The 18,133-nt window shown below is 46.9% G+C and overlaps 1 protein-coding gene across 1 annotated transcript in view; it reads left to right on the top strand.

Moving 5' to 3' along the window:
• Positions 1–18,133, top strand: part of CREBBP (CREB binding protein) — a 46,999-nt gene that overhangs the window by 21,115 nt on the left and 7,751 nt on the right. The window contains exons 2-24 of the mRNA XM_066576482.1: positions 1,858–2,543; positions 7,468–7,644; positions 7,886–8,135; positions 8,283–8,396; positions 9,365–9,586; positions 9,669–9,768; positions 9,888–10,034; positions 10,125–10,242; positions 11,231–11,423; positions 11,518–11,571; positions 11,846–11,970; positions 12,482–12,661; positions 12,746–13,174; positions 13,297–13,461; positions 13,587–13,770; positions 13,866–13,984; positions 14,691–14,930; positions 15,190–15,278; positions 15,542–15,622; positions 15,791–15,847; positions 15,928–16,005; positions 17,640–17,707; positions 17,872–18,022. Coding sequence (XP_066432579.1) covers positions 1,858–2,543; positions 7,468–7,644; positions 7,886–8,135; positions 8,283–8,396; positions 9,365–9,586; positions 9,669–9,768; positions 9,888–10,034; positions 10,125–10,242; positions 11,231–11,423; positions 11,518–11,571; positions 11,846–11,970; positions 12,482–12,661; positions 12,746–13,174; positions 13,297–13,461; positions 13,587–13,770; positions 13,866–13,984; positions 14,691–14,930; positions 15,190–15,278; positions 15,542–15,622; positions 15,791–15,847; positions 15,928–16,005; positions 17,640–17,707; positions 17,872–18,022 — 4,027 coding nt within the window. The remainder of the gene's footprint in view (positions 1–1,857; positions 2,544–7,467; positions 7,645–7,885; positions 8,136–8,282; positions 8,397–9,364; positions 9,587–9,668; positions 9,769–9,887; positions 10,035–10,124; positions 10,243–11,230; positions 11,424–11,517; positions 11,572–11,845; positions 11,971–12,481; positions 12,662–12,745; positions 13,175–13,296; positions 13,462–13,586; positions 13,771–13,865; positions 13,985–14,690; positions 14,931–15,189; positions 15,279–15,541; positions 15,623–15,790; positions 15,848–15,927; positions 16,006–17,639; positions 17,708–17,871; positions 18,023–18,133) is intronic.

Raw genomic sequence — 18,133 nt, 5'->3', positions numbered from 1 at the left:
TCCTGTGATGGCATCTTCCACCGGGAGGGCTGCAGCGCTGGATCCCCGCTGCAGGGGACAGGTAAGTACAGCTCTTGTATTAACGCAGCTGCGGCTATCAGAGGACTGTTATCCCCTAACCGGACAAGCCCTTTAAGTGTGTAAGCAGTTGTAGGTGATTGGCTGGCTGACTGTCTCCGATTCTATCCCTCCACTTTGGGCATTCTCGTTTTGTTGGAAAAGTTCCCCTTTGCTGGGACCCCAAACAATAATCAGTGTGGAGGAGGGGCTTGCAGCAAGTGCTTAGCATCCCTATAGCACCCCCACAGGTAAAGTAGAGCATTACACCATTCTCAATAGGCTGTCAGTTTCATGTGACAGATCTACGTCAGATTCACATAATCTGCTGAGCTCGGCATCACAGTCCTCCACCTGATGAGGCTATGGGCGCTGCGTACGTTACTGGCGCGCTGCCACTTCCTCTGCGCCAGCCTAGGAGTATGTGTGTATGGGGAAGTTACTATGTTATGTTGTATTATTACATGGCTGTACGGCCAGGAACTTGTTATCGCCGCGCAATTGTCACTCGCCAGATTTGCTGCGGGGCCGGTGCTCACACTCCGCAGTCCTCCTCGGGGACTAAACATGCAATTTTTTATTTTTTTTTTCTCTTGCACTTGGTTTTTCCATGTGTTTTGGGGGGAAAGCCACAAATCTGGCAGGAGCGGCACATGCTACCATTGGGCGGGAGATGCGTTTTTGTATGCTTTGAGCATGTGTCCTAATGCCGTTAGACATGATCAACCGGGTTGATAATGTAGGGGCCCGTCCTTTGCAACCCCCTATTAATCCTGGCAGCGGGGGAAGCCTTGTACATTGGCGTCCCCTGCACATTGCTACTGTGCAAACGGTGAAGGCGATACATCACTCGGGGACCGTTCACACGGGACAGAATTACACCGCAGGACGCACGCACAGCCGCAGCTGGGAAATCCCACAATCTGCACTGGATTTTGATGTAGATTTGAAGGTAGATTTTTAAGCAATTTTTCAATTCTGCATCAAAGTTGGCCGGTTTGTGGTGCGTGGTGCAGCTTATTTCATCCCATGTGAAAGGTCCAGAAGGGATGACTGTTGGGTGATGAGGCATCTGACGGTCCTCCCAACAAGAATCACTCGCTGAATGGAGATGGATCGGGCCGGAGATCCCTTCTGTGCCTCTGTTCAGATTAAGCTGGTGGTCCTTCATAGATGAGACTGCCCATCTGCATCGGCCGACTATGGGCAGGCCACAAGCTGTCCGTCATTGAGCCGCCGGCTGTGTTAACACTGATTGGCGTTTAGTTTTGCACAATCCAGCGATTACCTGAAGGATAATCGTTCTGTGTAAACGGGCCCTAAATTAGCACCACTGCCCTTTAAAGGAGCTGCACATGGTCATCCCCTACCACGGGATCGGGATAACTTTGTTCAGTGGGACTGCCCCCACTAATTTTGAGAACTGCTGTCCCTGCGTGAATGGAGAGAACGATGAACGTGCTATCACTCCAACCATTTCAGTAGGAGCTCCACAGACTGCCAAGAGTACGTCTCTGGGACCCTCGCCTATCTAGTGGTCGGGATGTATGGAATCGGCCAAGCAGGCTCCATTACACTGGGAGTCATGCAAACGTGGTAGCACCCTGAATTCAGATGGTTGCTGGTGGTCCCAGCGGTTGGACCCCCGCTGATCATAAAGTGAAGACATATGCAGGTGATATCCCTTTTTGCAAGATGGAAGTGGGCTGGCATGTATCCGGGTACCAGTGTAGGAAGTGTAAATTGGCATCTTTGAGGCACGTAGCAGGATTGTTAACACATTTTCTTTTGTCTTTCCAGATTTTTCTTTCTTTGACTTGGAAAATGACCTTCCAGATGAGTTAATTCCAAACGGAGATCTCAGCCTCTTGAGCACTGGAGGCCTAGGACAAGATGCAGCTTCCCAGAACAAGCCGCTTTCCGATCTTCTTCGTGGAGGGAATCCAGGACTGGGCGCTGGCATGGGACGAGGGGGCTCGGGTAGCCCTGTACAACAAACTATGGGAGGTCAAGGCCAGCAAAACAGCCCAGGCCTTGGCAACCTGGGAGGCCTCAACAAGAGTCCTCTCAACCAAGGACTGTCTGCAACCCCTCCTTCTGGATTAAACAAGCCTACAGCTGGCACCCCTGGTCCGTCTGTACCCACCTCACAGTCTCAAAAGCAAGTTGGCATGGTGGCAGGCAGTCCTGCTGCTCAACAGGCAGCGGGCATCTGTATGAACTCTACCTTTAACCAAGGGCATCAAGCACTGTTGAATAACAACTCTGGGCACACACTAATGAGCCAAGCCCAGCCGACACAGGGACAGGTACTGAACGGGTCATTGGGACCTGGAAACAGAGGGCGAGGTGCCGGCTTACAGTACAACTCGCCGGCCATGCAAGCTAATCCTGGGAGTGTTCTTGCCGAAACGTTAACACAAGGGACGGCATCTATGCCGGCTCACACAGGAATGACCTCCAACCAGCCAGGAGCCATGACAAAGGTAGGTGACCGTGTATTGACTGCTTTTGTAGGATATAATAAATGGAGCTTGTACGAGAGCTGCCTTGGTTCTGGCGGCTCAGACCTCCTAGAAGAGGGCTGTTACCACTAGTGGGGACATTTATTATTGCAAGCCGCCATGTAAATGAATGATGATGCATGTACTACATGGACTAATGAGGTTTGCCGGAGCGAGAGACATTGTTTTTGTCAAAATGACAGATTTGAATATTTTAGAAACCTAACTTTGGCAATTTTTTCTATCTGACCTATAACGTTTGTAGTACATTGTCAGTCCAGGTGAACTGGGCTTTTCTGCAATACCAGACACAACCCATGGACCAGAGTGGCGCTGTTTCGAGGGAAAATGTCACTTTTTCTATTATAATCTTTGGACAACACCATTAAAAAAAACTGTTGCCTTAGAAATGGCGTAATATCCTATTCACAAGATGGGATATGACTGTCTGATCAGTGGGGGTCTGACTACTGGGACCCCCACCAGTCTCAAAGGTCCCTGAATGATTGGAGCTGAACACTTAAAGTTGGCCATCTCTGATAGTCTCATTGAAACGAATGGAGCCGCAGTCTGCTTGTATGACCAGAACTCCAGTCATTCAAGGACCATTGGGATTTCCGTACTTTAAATTGGTTGGGGTCCCAGCAGTCGGACCCCCATGATCAATGATAAATTAATTTGGTGGATCAGCTTCGTTAGGGCTTATTCACCACCTTTGGTGCTAATCTAATGAGGCTGTTTGAGCAAAGCTGCCCCCTTGTGAGATGGTTTAGCTTACTCGACTCAGAACTGCTATCTGCGATCTTCCTCGGCTCTTGGTTGGGTTTCTAGGCCGTACCTGTTTGTTGTGGCTTTTACGTCTCGATCGCTAGTTTTGCTTTGAAGTGGTTGACTTGTGTGTTCCCATTTACACTGATACGAGCTGCTGAATGGCTGTCGGTTCTTTCACGGGGCTCCAGTATGTTGTAGAACATGCCTACCTCTAGATCTTCAGGCGTGTTGTCCACATACATGTCAGCAGGCCTTTACGGAGAGTCTTCTGCTAGCGACAGCAGTGGATGATGCTTAGGAACTAGTCAGGACAACGTTTTAGGGGCCCTCTATTTCAGCTGTCGTTGGCAGTACTGCAATAATGTGCCCAAACGTTACCCTAGTAATGATCACCCCCTGATTTGTGCCCGGCACTGAATTGCTTTAGTGCTCCGGCTTGAAGGGTTAAGTAAATAGGAAGTAACCGAGCGCTACGTTACAATGCAGAGCCGGGGTCCTCGCCAACTACTACCAAAGTGTGCCGCTACACCCGGGTCCTTTTGAAGTGAATGGCGTTACTAGCGTACAGATCTTTAAACAAGTAGAAGCCATAATGCTGGTGTAATGGCAAATTGGGTAATACTAGTTGGCTCTTGTTTTTTGGCAATTTAAGGGGTTTCTGGGCTATTTTTATTGCTGACCTATACTCGCGATAGGTTATTAATAGTTGGCTGAGGTCTGCCACTCAGGACCCCTCGCCAATCGGCTGTTTAGGCACTCTATATCACCAGCAAAACGCGGGTTATGGAGTGGAAGCTAATGGCTCCGATCCCTGTGTAGTGGCCGGCGCTGGTAATTACAGGCATAACTCATTGATTTTAATGGGAGCTGCTCTGCTTCTGCTCCATACCTTGTGCTTTGCCCATGACAGTGGGGGCTCCAACAGCTGACCGGTTGGGGTCCTGAGCAAGGAACCCCGCTGATCACCTATTGATGACCTAACTTGAGTTTGAAATTGGCACGAAAACAGTTAATACTAACAAGGTTACCTGTGCATGTTTTTGTTGTGCGAGTTAGCGGTCCTAGAGAAGGAAGAGAACTGTTCTAGAGCAGTCTTTACACTGGATGATGATCGTTCGGATTCCCGTGCTCCCTCAATAATCGCCCCATGTAAACGCATGCAGTGATTGAGCGACGAGACAGTCAGTGTAAACGGCAGTCATTCATTGTTGAACGATCTGTTTACTGTGAATGGAGGCGGGTGGGACGAGAACGCTCCCGGGCCTGTTCTGCCTCCGTGATGGCAGCGTGTGAGCGATCCAACGATACTCGCTCTTCTGTAACAGAGGGGGGAGTATTATTGGCAGGAGCTGCCGGGCATTGTGTGAATGGACCATGTAATATGCAGTGTCATGCCTTAGTAATACAGTCTCTTCTCCCTTTCTCTTCCCGCACACCAACCCCTCCAGTAGTCGCAGGCACGGGAGCCAATAGCATTACGGCTCATGCTAAACACTTACTAGCCAGGGAAATGTCGGTATGCAGCACTGATATGAACCTGTACCTGGTGGGTAGCCGTGTGTGTGTTGTGGGTCTTCTAGCAATCATGCTCAACATTCGGCATATCTGCTAGATGCGCAATCAATATTTTGTTATCAAAGTTGCAAAGAAGATCCGCAGCAGGCTGGAGATGCAGTAGAAAACTTCTTTTTTTATTTCAAATCCATAAAATTGGATACAAGCAGCGACGTTTTGGCCGGTAAATGGCCTTTTTCAAGCATGCATCCTAACACTATCCCACCACCTTAAATAATAATATGCATGTATCTGCCAGCTAATGGAAGAGAACGAAAATGCTCCACCCATCAGAAGATTAGCAGAATACATACCAAGCAGCTGTTGGACCCGGTCTCCAAGTCACAGAACCAATAGTAATAGAAATATTTTGTTACAGCCACATAGCATCAGGCTGGCTGCAAATGGCAACAAGACTGGAAAAAATCCTGTCATTGTTTGCAAAATTTTTGTTTGCATTTCTGTTTTGGTCGCCATATAGGTCCCTGCACTGGATTAGCTACTGATTGTTCTATTTCTTCTGAATGGACACTAATGTCCATTAACACTTGGCTTCATTTGCATGTAAAAGAGCCTCCTGGAGCTGTTTGCAGATCACCGCATGTGGTCTGAGCTCTGCACCCAAGCTCCATTGTTCTTGCACGGGCTGTCGGCTGAATACATTGTAATCAGCTGCTCCCGGGGAAAACACAGCGCGTGCTCCCTGTTATCTCAGGCTGAATGATGCATTTTAAGCTCCCTTTAAAATCATCGTTCAAATGAAAAATGGCAGCGTTTACATGCAACGATTATCGCTCATATGCCATCGTTTGAACGAATTTTGAGAGAGAATCGTTGCGTGTAAATGGCCTGTAAGGCTCTATACCGGCAGCAGAGAATCAGCGTTTTAAGAGATCTTTGCTGGATGATTCCTTTACTAAAATCCTACCAAGTTCGATGAATTGGTCCTAAAGGAGGCGGATAGATGGTATGGTTTCGCCAGTCACCCCATAGATGGCCCGTAGTTAATAGTCTGCCGACTGTTCGCTGCATACGTCAGAACGTCTACTCGGTGATATTGTCCTCAGATAAACCGTCAATTAATTGGCTGAAATGATCTGACGAGCCTCTTAATACATTGGTCACACCTGATGGCACCTCCTGGCACCAGGCTGACACCTAAGGCAGCCATGAAATGTGACAGACTGCACAAGGTCACACCCGGAACACTTTAGCCCCCCCACCCCTCCCCAGGTGGTGCCAGAGTGGTGCTGCCGGAGGGGTAATACTCGGGCCCTAACGCCCTCTGCCCATGCCCGCTCTGCGCTGTAGTAGCGGTAGTACGGCTGCAGGGACAAGTGTTGCTGCCGCTGGATTATTATTCATAGGAAGAATCTCAGCTGCTCGGGGCACACGATGGCGGTGACACGCGAGGGCGGCTATTTGCTTAGCAATTTGTCAGCGCTTCCAGTCGGTTGCTGTGGGCTGCATCACGTTTCCACTGTTATTAAAAGGTTGCAATTGTATATCAGTTGGGATACTAACGGGAAAAGGATTTCTGGCGCTAATCTCGTAACCGCTATCAGGGTCGAGTGGGGGGGGGGGGGGGGGGTATAGTCAGCTATATGTTCTTGGGCTATATGATACATGGAAAATTCTGTACCAATGTAATGTGTGACTTGATGCGACTACGTGTGATCTCCTCGCAGCTGACCGACTGCACGGGCGGCTGACGTCACCGCTGGGTTGTTGGCGCTCGTGTAGAGCGTTTAGACAGATCACCGCTGGGTTCTCACCGACGTCTCGCTTAGCGCTCCACCTTCTATGTGACATGCTAAGAGGGGAGCGTCTACACGAATCCCGTGATCCAGCGATTTGTTTTTTAAGCTGACTTGAAAGTCAAAGCTAACGAGAAGTGAAGGAATGGTAAATAACTTTTTTGCATTTACACGGGACTATTATCGCTCATTTGAATGATTTTTTGAGCGCTAATTGCCCCGTTTAAATGGCCCTTAAGGTTGAAGTGTCATTGGCATACCTCCTCTTAGCGCTATGGCGCAGTCTGCCGTGCTGCTCCTCACAAAATACTATACTAATTTAGTTTTGCTTACAAGGGGCCTATGGGCGACACATGCAGCGTACTGGCACTCCCAGGCTTCAGTTTGTACCCCCATCCCTTATATCCTCATCCTATAGCTACGACAACCCCCCACAACTGCTGAAGGCTTCAAGAGGTTCACAGCCGCCTGTAATGTCAATGCACTGCTCAGAAGTTGGCATAATACCAGTCGGCACATCGTGGCAACCTCCCTGAGATGTTCACGGACTACAAGCGGGATGCTGTTAACAGTGCGGCGTGGACTGTGTGCCATGTGTCCTCATATGTCCTAGAAGCAATGTATCTAGTGCAGAATAGCCCTGTAACACCTTGTTGGATAGAAGAATGCCAAGCGTAGTACCCTGCGGGGGTGACGGCTTCTTGTAGATGGCTCTTGGAGGATCGACGTGTTCCTTTTTGCAGCCTTCTGTGGTCTTTCTGTAAGTTGCGCATGCTTACATATAATTGCTTTATTCATTGCAATATTTTTTTTTCCTCCCCCAGATGGGACTGCAAGGAAACAATGGCCCTTTTGGACAAGCGTTCAACCAGTCACCAGGGCCACAAATTCGAGCCCAGGGGGTAAATCCTCAGCTTCCCAGCAAGCCTGCCATGGCAAATAGCCTTCCTCCATTCCCTTCTGATATGAAAAGCTCACCTGTAGCCAATGTGCCCAACATGGTAAGTTCCGAGCACACGTTACATCAGGGGTTGTCCAGTCTCTGCGTTTGATGGCCCAGATAAGAAATGGTTAGTATTTCCCGGCGATCTCTTATACGCTGTGCTACGTTGTTTCTGTACCACCCAGCGAGGTGGTCAGGGAATAACTGACTGCTTCCCGTCTCGGCCATCAAACACTGGGATAGCAATACGTCTGTTTATATCAGGAGTACGAGTTTGACTTTCCATTCCTTTTTTGCAGTCTCCTTTGCAAGCGCAAGTTCAACAAGTTGGCATTGGTACTGCACCCTCTATGGGAACCGGCCCTACTGCTGACCCGGAAAAACGCAAACTCATCCAGCAGCAGCTGGTTCTCTTGCTGCATGCCCACAAGTGTCAACGGCGTGAGCAAACCAATGGAGAGATGCGAGATTGTGCCCTTCCCCACTGCCGTACTATGAAGAACGTACTGAATCACATGACCCACTGTCAAGCCGGGAAAGCTTGCCAGGGTAAGCAGTTTTGTAGCGTTGGTTACGTCAGGTGTGGAGTATGTTGTTTTTTTTGTTTTTTGTTTTTTTTTTACCAACGGAAATGTGTAATGAGATTACCCGGGTATTTAATTTTTGCCCACTTTTTTTTTCTTTGTTGTTCCATAGTTGCCCACTGCGCTTCCTCAAGACAAATAATTTCTCACTGGAAGAACTGTACACGGCATGATTGTCCGGTGTGCCTCCCTTTGAAGAATGCCAGCGATAAAAGAAACCAGCAGCGTAAGTACCTGATGTGTCGCTCCTTATGGCTGAATGAATGTCACTATCTAATGTGTAAGGGGGTGTCCCAGCTACTGCCTAATGATGCATGTTGGGGATGGGAAAGATTGGCCAGTTAGATTTAAACATTCCCTTTTTTTTAATTCTCCAGGGAACTAAGTTACTGCCACTCACCCCATTGAATATATGCTTGCTCAGCCAAGCTGAATATGTATGGCACGGTTTCCCATCTCCAGTCCTCAAGGCACCCCAATAGGTCATGTTTCTGGATTTTCTCAGTGTTGCACAGGTGATGTAATTATAGTCGGTCCCTCAGACATTGGGGTGCCTTGAGGACTGGAAGTGGGGAACAATGGTGTAGGGAGAGCTAAGGTTTTTGGCCAGCAGACTCAAAATTAATTTTTTTTGCACTCTTCATCTAACCCCAAAGAAATTTGGAGTGGACTCATTGTAGCAAAATGTTCCTCTTTATTCTGTACTATCGTCACACGATCCTGCTGTGCAGCACAACAAGATCCGGTGACGCCACATACACAGCCACCTTTTTTGCTCCATGTAAATCAGTCTCAGGAGGCTGTCCTAATATTTGCATGTACTCGCACATGCATGGTGACTTACAGTCTGCATTGGCGGTACATGTAACTAAAAGGACTGCACTCCCCAGACTGATACAGTTGCTGACGTACACCTAAATCAAGCTGCAAAAGCTTAGACAATCCCTTTAACACACAGCCTAGCTCAGGAGCTTTAATGCCTCCGTCGGACTCGAACTGCCCATTTCAATAGCATTAGGTCGTTGTTATAAACGCAGTTGGTGGAAGAACTGCTCAGAGTAGGTATGGAAATAATTCCAGATCTTTGACCGCTATAACATAATAGGTGTTACTGACCTATAACGGCATCCCTCCTGCGTATTTACATTCTCTTGTCCCTGTAAAGCATGGACTTATGTGCTCCTCTCTTCTCAGCTCTCCTGGGATCCCCTTCCAGTGGAGTGCAGACTCCCATGGGGGCGGTGGGAGGAACCCAACAGTCTGCACCTGCCCTCAGCAGCCCCAATCCTATCGATCCCAGCTCCATGCAAAGGGCATATGCTGCACTGGGTCTTCCTTACGGTAACACATCTCAGGGCTCTGGGCAGCAGACAGTGTCTCAAGTTCATCAGCAGCTACGTGGCATCAGTACGCTGGGTAAGTATGAGCTATGGTCTTCCTATGAACTGATGTGTGTACAAATGATCTTTAATAGCGGTTGTTTTACTTGGCCATTTAGGTGGTAATCAAATTAACCTCTCTGCCGGAGGAATGCCTACAGAACAACAAACCAACCTGATCAATGAAGCTTCTCTTCCCACTGCCCTGGCGAATACAAAGTAAGTGAAATAGACCTAGTCGAGGGAGATGGTAACTAGAATGAAGATTGTGTTGGTTGGGTATAATAAGACATGTATTAGACTTATTGTCAGACATGACTTTATTTTTCATGTTACAGCTCATTGTTGAGTGACGGTAACAATCCCAGCACTGTTGCCAACTTGGGTACCATGCCTACAGCAGCACAACCGTCTACAACAGGGGTTAGGAAAGCCTGGCATGAGCACGTGACCCAGGACCTCCGAAACCATCTAGTCCACAAATTGTAAGCAAAGCTTGTGAGCCTTTGCAGTTGTATTGTGTTTATTAGTTATAGACCCCTCAAATCTCTATTGCTGGTTTTTCCTTCTTGCAGAGTCCAAGCAATCTTCCCTACTCCTGACCCTGCAGCCCTGAAAGATCGGCGGATGGAAAATCTGGTGGCTTATGCCCGGAAAGTGGAGGGTGACATGTACGAGTCGGCTAACAGCAGGGTACGTGTGACCACATAATTAAAAACATCTTCTGTTATGGTACGTCGCTAGGATATACTATAACCTGGTCATCTGGGGTTGTACGTCTGGGACCTCCACATATCCTGAGGACACTTGGGCATTTCTCCTTCACAATGGGGGCTTCTGGTGACCTGCTATGCAGGTAACTGTAATGTGGCTCCATTTGAGTAAATGGGGCTGTGCTGCATTTCCCTACACAGCGGCTAACTGGGAGCGTTTCTTTGCAGGGTACGACTGTGAAGGTGCTACAGTATATAAGGCCACTTTCACATCTCCGCTGCAACCACCGTTTGGAGGCTCCGTCGCAGATCCAGCACAACATACTGGAAGAAAGTCCTGCATTCAGGACTTTTATGTCCAGTAAAATGCTGAATAGCTGAGCGGAAATCAAGCAGACCCCACTATAGTCGTTGGGTTCTGTTCGGTTCTGTCATAAGTAGAGATGAACGAGCATGCTCGTTTAAGGCTGATGCTCGGTCGAGCATCAGTCTTGTCGAGTAACTGATTACTTGACCGAGCACCATGGGGGGGGGTTTAAAGAGATCTCTCTCCCCCCTGCCCCATACGAGCGTGCTCGCTCATCTCTAGTCATAAGTCAATCCGTTCAGCTAGGGGATTCCCCTTTCCTGCTCCCATAACGGAGCAGATAAACGGAACCTCTAACGCAAATGTAAAAGCAGCCTTAATAGTGGGCTGTATCTTCATTCTGAGTATTGTGGACATTCTGGTAGTCGGACTTGCAGTGTAGCAGCAGATCCGAGCAATATCCTAGCTTTCTTTGTGGTTGAGATGCTGTTGCTTATTGGCTTTAGGCTGGAAACAACTGTCACTATTGGCACTTGCGGTATGTAGTCTTTTTAAAGCTATGGGGGGAAAAAAGTTTGACTGGACTTGGTATAGAAGAGTGCAGTAGTTTGATACGAATGACCTCATTTGCTTTACTAAGACTCTAATACCTTCCATCTAGGATGAATATTACCATTTACTTGCTGAGAAAATCTACAAAATCCAAAAGGAACTGGAAGAGAAGCGAAGGTCACGTTTGCAGAAACAAGGCATTCTGGGCAATCAGCCCGCACTACAGACACCTGGTACGCAGGCCCAAGCTCTTCCACAGGCAGCCGCTGCTCTGGGCCAAGCACAGCCTGTCCGGCCAGCCAGTATGTATCGTGGAGTCCGTACTCTTATATTAAAGACTCCCAAGATGATGTGAAAGAAGATTAAATAGATTTTTTTTTTTTGTCTTCTCCTTAGATGGCCCTCTCCCAATGTCTCCAGTTACTATGAATAGGATGCAGCTACCTTCAGGTAACCAGGCCTAATCTTATCTAATACTCCAAACCTCTATATATATTTCTCCATATTCGGGTTCTTATACTTCGGATTTCTGCAACACATGCACAGTGGGTGGGGCTTATCTGATTATATTGGGGGGGGGGGGGTAACTGAAAGCAAAAGTAATTATCTGTTCTGCAAGAAACATTCCTTTAATCACAGATCTGGTGAGCGTGTGATATAATGCATGATATGATATAGAAGCCATTGCAATCCTGTTTACAATTTTGTGCTCTTATCTCTTAAGCAATGAATCAGTTTAACAACATGCCCATTGGGAATGTACAAATTCCTCCTGCTCCTATGGGACCTCGTGCAGCATCCCCGCTCAACCACCCCACACAAATGAACAACATGGGATCAGTGCCAGCTGTGAGTAACTTATACACGGGCGCACAATGTCTTAGAAAATTTATTTTGGGGTTCCTGTTAAACGGGTTGTTCAGTTGTAAACTATCGCTGGTCAATTCTCAATATAGGTCATCAGTAGTAGATTAATTGGGGACCTGTTGCTAGGGACTCCTGCAAGTCAGCTGTTCTCTAGACCCAGTGCATGCATGCACCGAGCCAACTTATGTAGGAAGCAGACAGCTCTATTATCTTTGCAGTGGCCTGGCTTGGTATTGCAGGCAAAGTTCCAATTTGAAATGAAAACTTCCTGTAATACCAAGTAAGGCCACTGCAATGAGAAGAGAGCTGTCTGCTTCCTGCAGAAATTCTCTCTATGCAGAAACGCATCAGCCCAGTTCACAGGTGATCATCAGGAGTCTGACAATGTACCCCGCCGATCTACTATTGATTACTTATCTTGATGATAGGCCATCAATAGTTCACAACTGAACAGCCCTTTTTAAGTGTTTTTTTTTGCTAATTCCTTCCACAGATGGCAATGTCTCCTTCTCGCATGTCACAGCCACAGACCATGATGGGTTCACACGGCAATAATCTGATGGGTCCAGCACAGACTCAGAATCAGTTCTTGCAACAAGCGCAGTTTCAGACCAATAATGCTGGTTTAGGAGTGACGCTAGGGCAAACGGGAGCAGCGGCCGCGGTGTCACAGGTAAGGCATCTTCTATATAGATCGCGTGGGCACTGCTGCATAAGAATACGTAAATGATTTGTTTTGTTTCGTTTCTTTTTGCAGCAGGGGCAAGCACCTACTGCATCTTTGCCAATCAGCAACTCCATGAACATACTGGGCCCTCAAACCAGTCAGCTTCCCAGGCCAGCCCTCTCCCAGTCTCCCCTCCATCAGACCTCTCCTTCAGTCACTGCTGCTGCTGCTGGGATGCCTCCTGTTCAGCATCCAGCACCTACTGGCATGACACCACCACAGCCAGCAGCACCAGCCCAGCCATCCACTCCCCTTCCACCAGCTGGGCAGACCCCAGCTCCTACACCTGGCTCCGTCCCTAATGCCATGCAGACACAGAGCACCCCAACGGTGCAGGCAGCTGCCCAGGCTCAGCCCACTCCACAGCCTCCTACTCCTGTGCCCAGCCAATCTGTGCCGACCCCACAGCCATCTCAGCTGCAACCAACATCTGTGCATGCTGCAGCTCCTGGCACTCCAGTGAGTAGATAATATCCGAATATTTGTGGGGGGGTTTTTTTAATGGCTTTCTCTTCCAATTAATACTTGCATGTAATCTATGACTGAGCTTCTAGTAAAACCTTTGTTGGTTGTGTGTTCAGCTTTCCCAGGCAGCTGCAAGTGTTGACAACCGTGTGCCTACTCCTGCCTCGGTAGCTAGCACTGACAACCAATCGGCCGCCGATCATCCAGTGATGGAGGTCAAGCAAGAAAGCAAAACCGAGGAGCCAGAGCCTTGCGAGAACCCAGTGGAGCCTAAGACAGAGGTAATTTCCAGCATGATGGTTGGCATTTGTGCAGCAGAGAGCGGACTTTGGAGGGAAGGGGGTTATCTCGGAACTGGATGTATATCAAGAACATGTAGTCCGATCTTGCACCATACTCTCTATAGGTGGAAGAAGAGGTACCCACTCAGGTAAAGGAAGCACCAGTTGAAGGATCAGAGCCTAAAACGGAACCCATGGAAGTTGAGGAAAAGAAGCCAGAGATAAAAGCTGAACCCAAGGAAGAGGAGGAGAATGCAAGTAATAACACTACGCCTCCGTCCACATTGCCTTCTCAGCCTCGGAAAAAGAGTAAGTACGAGTATCTGGATTTGTGTTTTATATTTTTTTTCTGGTTGATTATGGTAAAAATGAAGATCTCAAACGTTTCTTTTCTTTTATATCAGTATTTAAGCCGGAGGAGCTGCGCCAAGCCCTGATGCCTACGCTTGAAGCACTATATCGGCAAGATCCAGAGTCATTGCCTTTCCGGCAACCAGTTGATCCACAGTTGCTGGGCATACCGGTAAGTAATTTTAGTACAAAAAGTTAATAAAACCACTTCATGGTTCAGATCATCTGATGGATCTTTACTGCTGCAAGGATGCCTCACTAAGGGTATCTTTACACAGGGACAATTGTCATGTGCTTATGCTTTCATACAGGAGTGGTAGCCGTTCAGTGAATGGAGGCAGAGCATATTGGAGATCTCTTCTGGCCGCCTGCCTTCATTAGCTATGAACAGTCAGTCAATCATAGATGAACTGCCTGTTTTCACTGAATGAGAAGTTGCTCATTAGTCTCCATTTCAGCACACTGAAATGAAGTGACTAGTGAACGAGTCTTACTCTATAGCCTGTCGGATCCTGCTTTTATACGGGATGACCCATTGGACAAAGTTGCTTGTTAGATTTTGCACCCTTTCTCTGTATGACGCCCTTGAATTTATTGAATTTTTTTTTTATTTTAAATGTTAGGCTCTGTTCACATGTGTGCAGGTTTTGTGATTTCATCATGAGAGATGAAAAAGTGAATCCCTGTCGAACAGTTTGGTTGTGTGACTGGACAAATCTGGCCAGATGGACCTGATTTGACTATAATGGGTGTTCTGTCCGGCTTCTGCCATGCCCTCTAGTGTTTCCTGTAGGATTTTGGGATCTAGATGTGAACAGAGCCTTAAACTTACATACTTGTATGCCTCAATATTATATATATATTTTTTTAAATTCTAGGATTACTTTGATATTGTGAAGAATCCCATGGACTTGTCAACTATAAAGCGGAAGCTTGATACAGGGCAGTACCAGGAGCCATGGCAGTATGTGGATGATGTGTGGCTCATGTTTAATAATGCTTGGCTATATAACCGCAAGACTTCCCGGGTTTACAAATACTGCACCAAGCTTGCTGAGGTGTTTGAGCAGGAAATTGACCCCGTTATGCAATCACTGGGCTACTGCTGTGGACGGAAGGTAAGATTTGGATTAAAGGTTCTTTTTTTATAATACAGTAGTTATGTTCTGGTAAATCGGCATTAGTTTACTGGGCCCTTTACACAGACCGATTCAGACTCTACTAGGGGACTAACGATAGTAATTGTCGCAGTAGAGCGGTCATTGGTGGTTGGCTGCACAGCTCCTCATTTGCACTGTTGGGTTGTGTAAAAGGCTTTTATTCAGGTGAATTGAGGAGGAATCTCATTTTCTATCATGTGTTTTTTCTTTCCCCCAGTTTGAGTTCTCACCACAGACTTTGTGCTGTTACGGGAAGCAGCTGTGTACCATCCCTCGGGATGCCGCCTATTTCAGCTATCAGAACAGGTAACTTGTGGTCTTCAATCATGTTCAAGTAATCATCTAGTTGGGTCCTCTTCTCTAGAAAGCATCTATCATTCCACTTTTTTTCAGCAGAGATGCCGCTTTTCAAGTGTCACTTACATGTATATGTGGCTGAACTAATACTGATGCATGTGCATTAGACAAAAGTAAAAACTATTAAGTTATGTAAATGTTTGCTAAAATACTGCCGTTTTAGCGAGGCTAATATTTGTCGTCATGACAACTCCATTGTTTTTCCATTTTAGGTATCACTTCTGTGAAAAGTGTTTCACCGAGATTCAAGGTGACAATGTAACTCTAGGAGATGATCCTTCCCAGCCTCAAACGTAAGTTATCTCACTTCTAAAGCTATGCTCCAACTTGTGGTTGTGTAATAATCTATGCTGAAGGTAATAGTGAGGATATGAGATGCCTGTAGGTTAATGAACTGTATAAAAGACACCTGACAGGTTCACAAAGGTAACGGCTCACTAGATGATTTAATTTCTCTTTAGGACAATCTCCAAAGATCAGTTTGAGAAAAAGAAAAACGACATGCTGGATCCTGAACCGTGAGTAACACTCCAGCAATCCGTTTATCCCCATGCTGCTTTGCAGCTTTTACAATCCCTTTTTGTTCTGTCGTCTTCAGGTTTGTGGATTGTAAAGAATGTGGGAGGAAAATGCATCAGATCTGTGTGCTACACTACGACATCATTTGGCCATCTGGGTAAGTTGGTCTCTTCCTGCTTTGATCTGACCATATTGACATGTAAGACACGTATGTCTGAATTGACCTTTATCACCAATTACTAAGCAGCACATAGAAACTAATGAATTGGTCTTTTAAGCTAGTCATACACATCAGGTTAACTGGATCAGCCGATCATCTAACATGTATGGCAGCCTCCTGGCTCTCCAACAACTGCATATGTCGGGGGGGAGAAAAGGATTAGGTGGTTGCATTTCAACATGCCAAATCCTTTTGTTCTCGGTGAGATAAGCCGCTGTCTGAAGAGTCTTGCAAGAAACCTGCTCTCATCTTCCAATTTAGAACATGTGTGGGGTGCAGAGAGATAACTGGCAGGTGACAGCTATCTAAAATGCACTGTTCACAAAAATATTGGGACACACACAGAAGGTGGTAAAATTTGACTTTTATTTAAATTTTTCATTAGTGTTGTGCCACTTTTGGCTGCAGTAATCCTCCTAGGCATGCTTACCACCAAATACCGATAGATGCGTGGGAAGGCATTTGCCTCCGTTCCTCGAGAAGACCGTCCGATTGTATACGTCCATCATTTCCCCCCCCCCCCCCCCCCCCCCCCCCGATGGGATTGAGATTTAGACTTTGGGCTGGCCAATGAAGTTTGCAGATGTTCTGCTTCTCAAAGCAAGCCTCAACACTGCGTGCTGTACGACATGGAGCTCGGTCATGTTGTTAGAGACACTGATTGCCACAGCGTAGGCAATGGCATATCGTCTGAAATGTCTTTGTACCCATTAGTGTTGAGGCAGGACTTCACTATAACCAATGGCTCTAGTTCTTCCCAGCTGAAGCACTCCCACACCATAACAGAACTTTCTCCAAACTTTACTGTTGTGACGGTGCAATCGTGGAGAAACTGCTCTGCAGGCAATCCCCACACCTAAGTGCGGCCATCCAATCAGAAGATGGTATACTGTGATTTCAGCTGTCCACGACTCTTGCTTCCACACTTAGAGAGTCGTTTTTGGACTGTAAATAAGTGCGGTCACAGGCACCTCTGTACATTCACTGCTGTGATGTTGGGTTTGTGTGCAGCCGCTCGTCCATGGTAACCCTTCGCATGTAGTTCCTACGGATGGTTCTGCAGCTAATGGATGTTTTAATGGCCAGTGAGAACTCCTGAGGGAGTGTGCATGACGCCTTCACAGCTCATACAAGGCTTCGTTATCCACGTTCTGTAAGTTTGAGATCTCTCCGAACGTGGCTGCACTGCGCACACAACAGATATTTAGCATTTTCCAATAACCTTGCCCACAATAGACTTTAAAGGTCCAACAGCGTTATGATGTCACTTACTGATTGGTTGCTCAGGTGACATTCCACCACCATACCCCGCTAGAAGTCTGTCAGCTCTACACCCGGTGCCATTCTGATGGTTTCTGTACTGGGATATGCCTGTGTGATACCCTCCTTTGTAACTAATGCTCACACATCCGGTATGCGTATCTCCTTCGCCTGACAGCACAGGATTGGTGGGGGTCCCAATACTTCTGTCAACACAGTGCATATGGACAGCTTTACTGAGGACAAGCTCTATGTATCGGATTGGTACTTTTAATTGATTTGGTCTTAATCACAGTCCTTGTACCTTTCAGATTTGTCTGTGATAACTGTTTAAAGAAAACTGGAAGGACACGGAAGGAGAACAAGTTTTGCGCAAAGAGTGAGTTACTCCAACTTTTATCCCTTCTTTTTAAATGATCTTTTTCCAAATGGCCCCCGTCCTTGTAAATCAGTAAAAAGCATTGAATTCCTCCTGCATTGGTTTATGGAAATGTTACGATGTCTTCCCGAGGTTTACATGGATTTGTTTGTTCCCTTCTTTAGGACTTCAGACAACTCGACTCGGAAGTCATCTGGAAGACCGTGTAAATAAGTTTCTTCGGCGGCAGAATCATCCTGAGGCTGGAGAGGTTTCGGTCAGGGTGGTGGCTAGTTCTGATAAGACGGTGGAAGTCAAGCCTGGCATGAAATCTAGGTATAAATTTGAAGCCTGAAATTAGTAGTGGTTGACCCTCCTGCATAGTTATGGATTACTTTTGAAGAATGTGGGCCTATACTTGAAATGGCCTTTTTGAGTTTTTTCTTT

This window comes from Eleutherodactylus coqui, chromosome 8 (genome assembly GCF_035609145.1).
Source record: "Eleutherodactylus coqui strain aEleCoq1 chromosome 8, aEleCoq1.hap1, whole genome shotgun sequence".
NCBI lineage: Eukaryota > Metazoa > Chordata > Amphibia > Anura > Eleutherodactylidae > Eleutherodactylus > Eleutherodactylus coqui.
The sequence above is the reverse complement of the archived record's forward strand: the minus strand, read 5'-3'. Positions and strand labels throughout refer to the sequence as shown.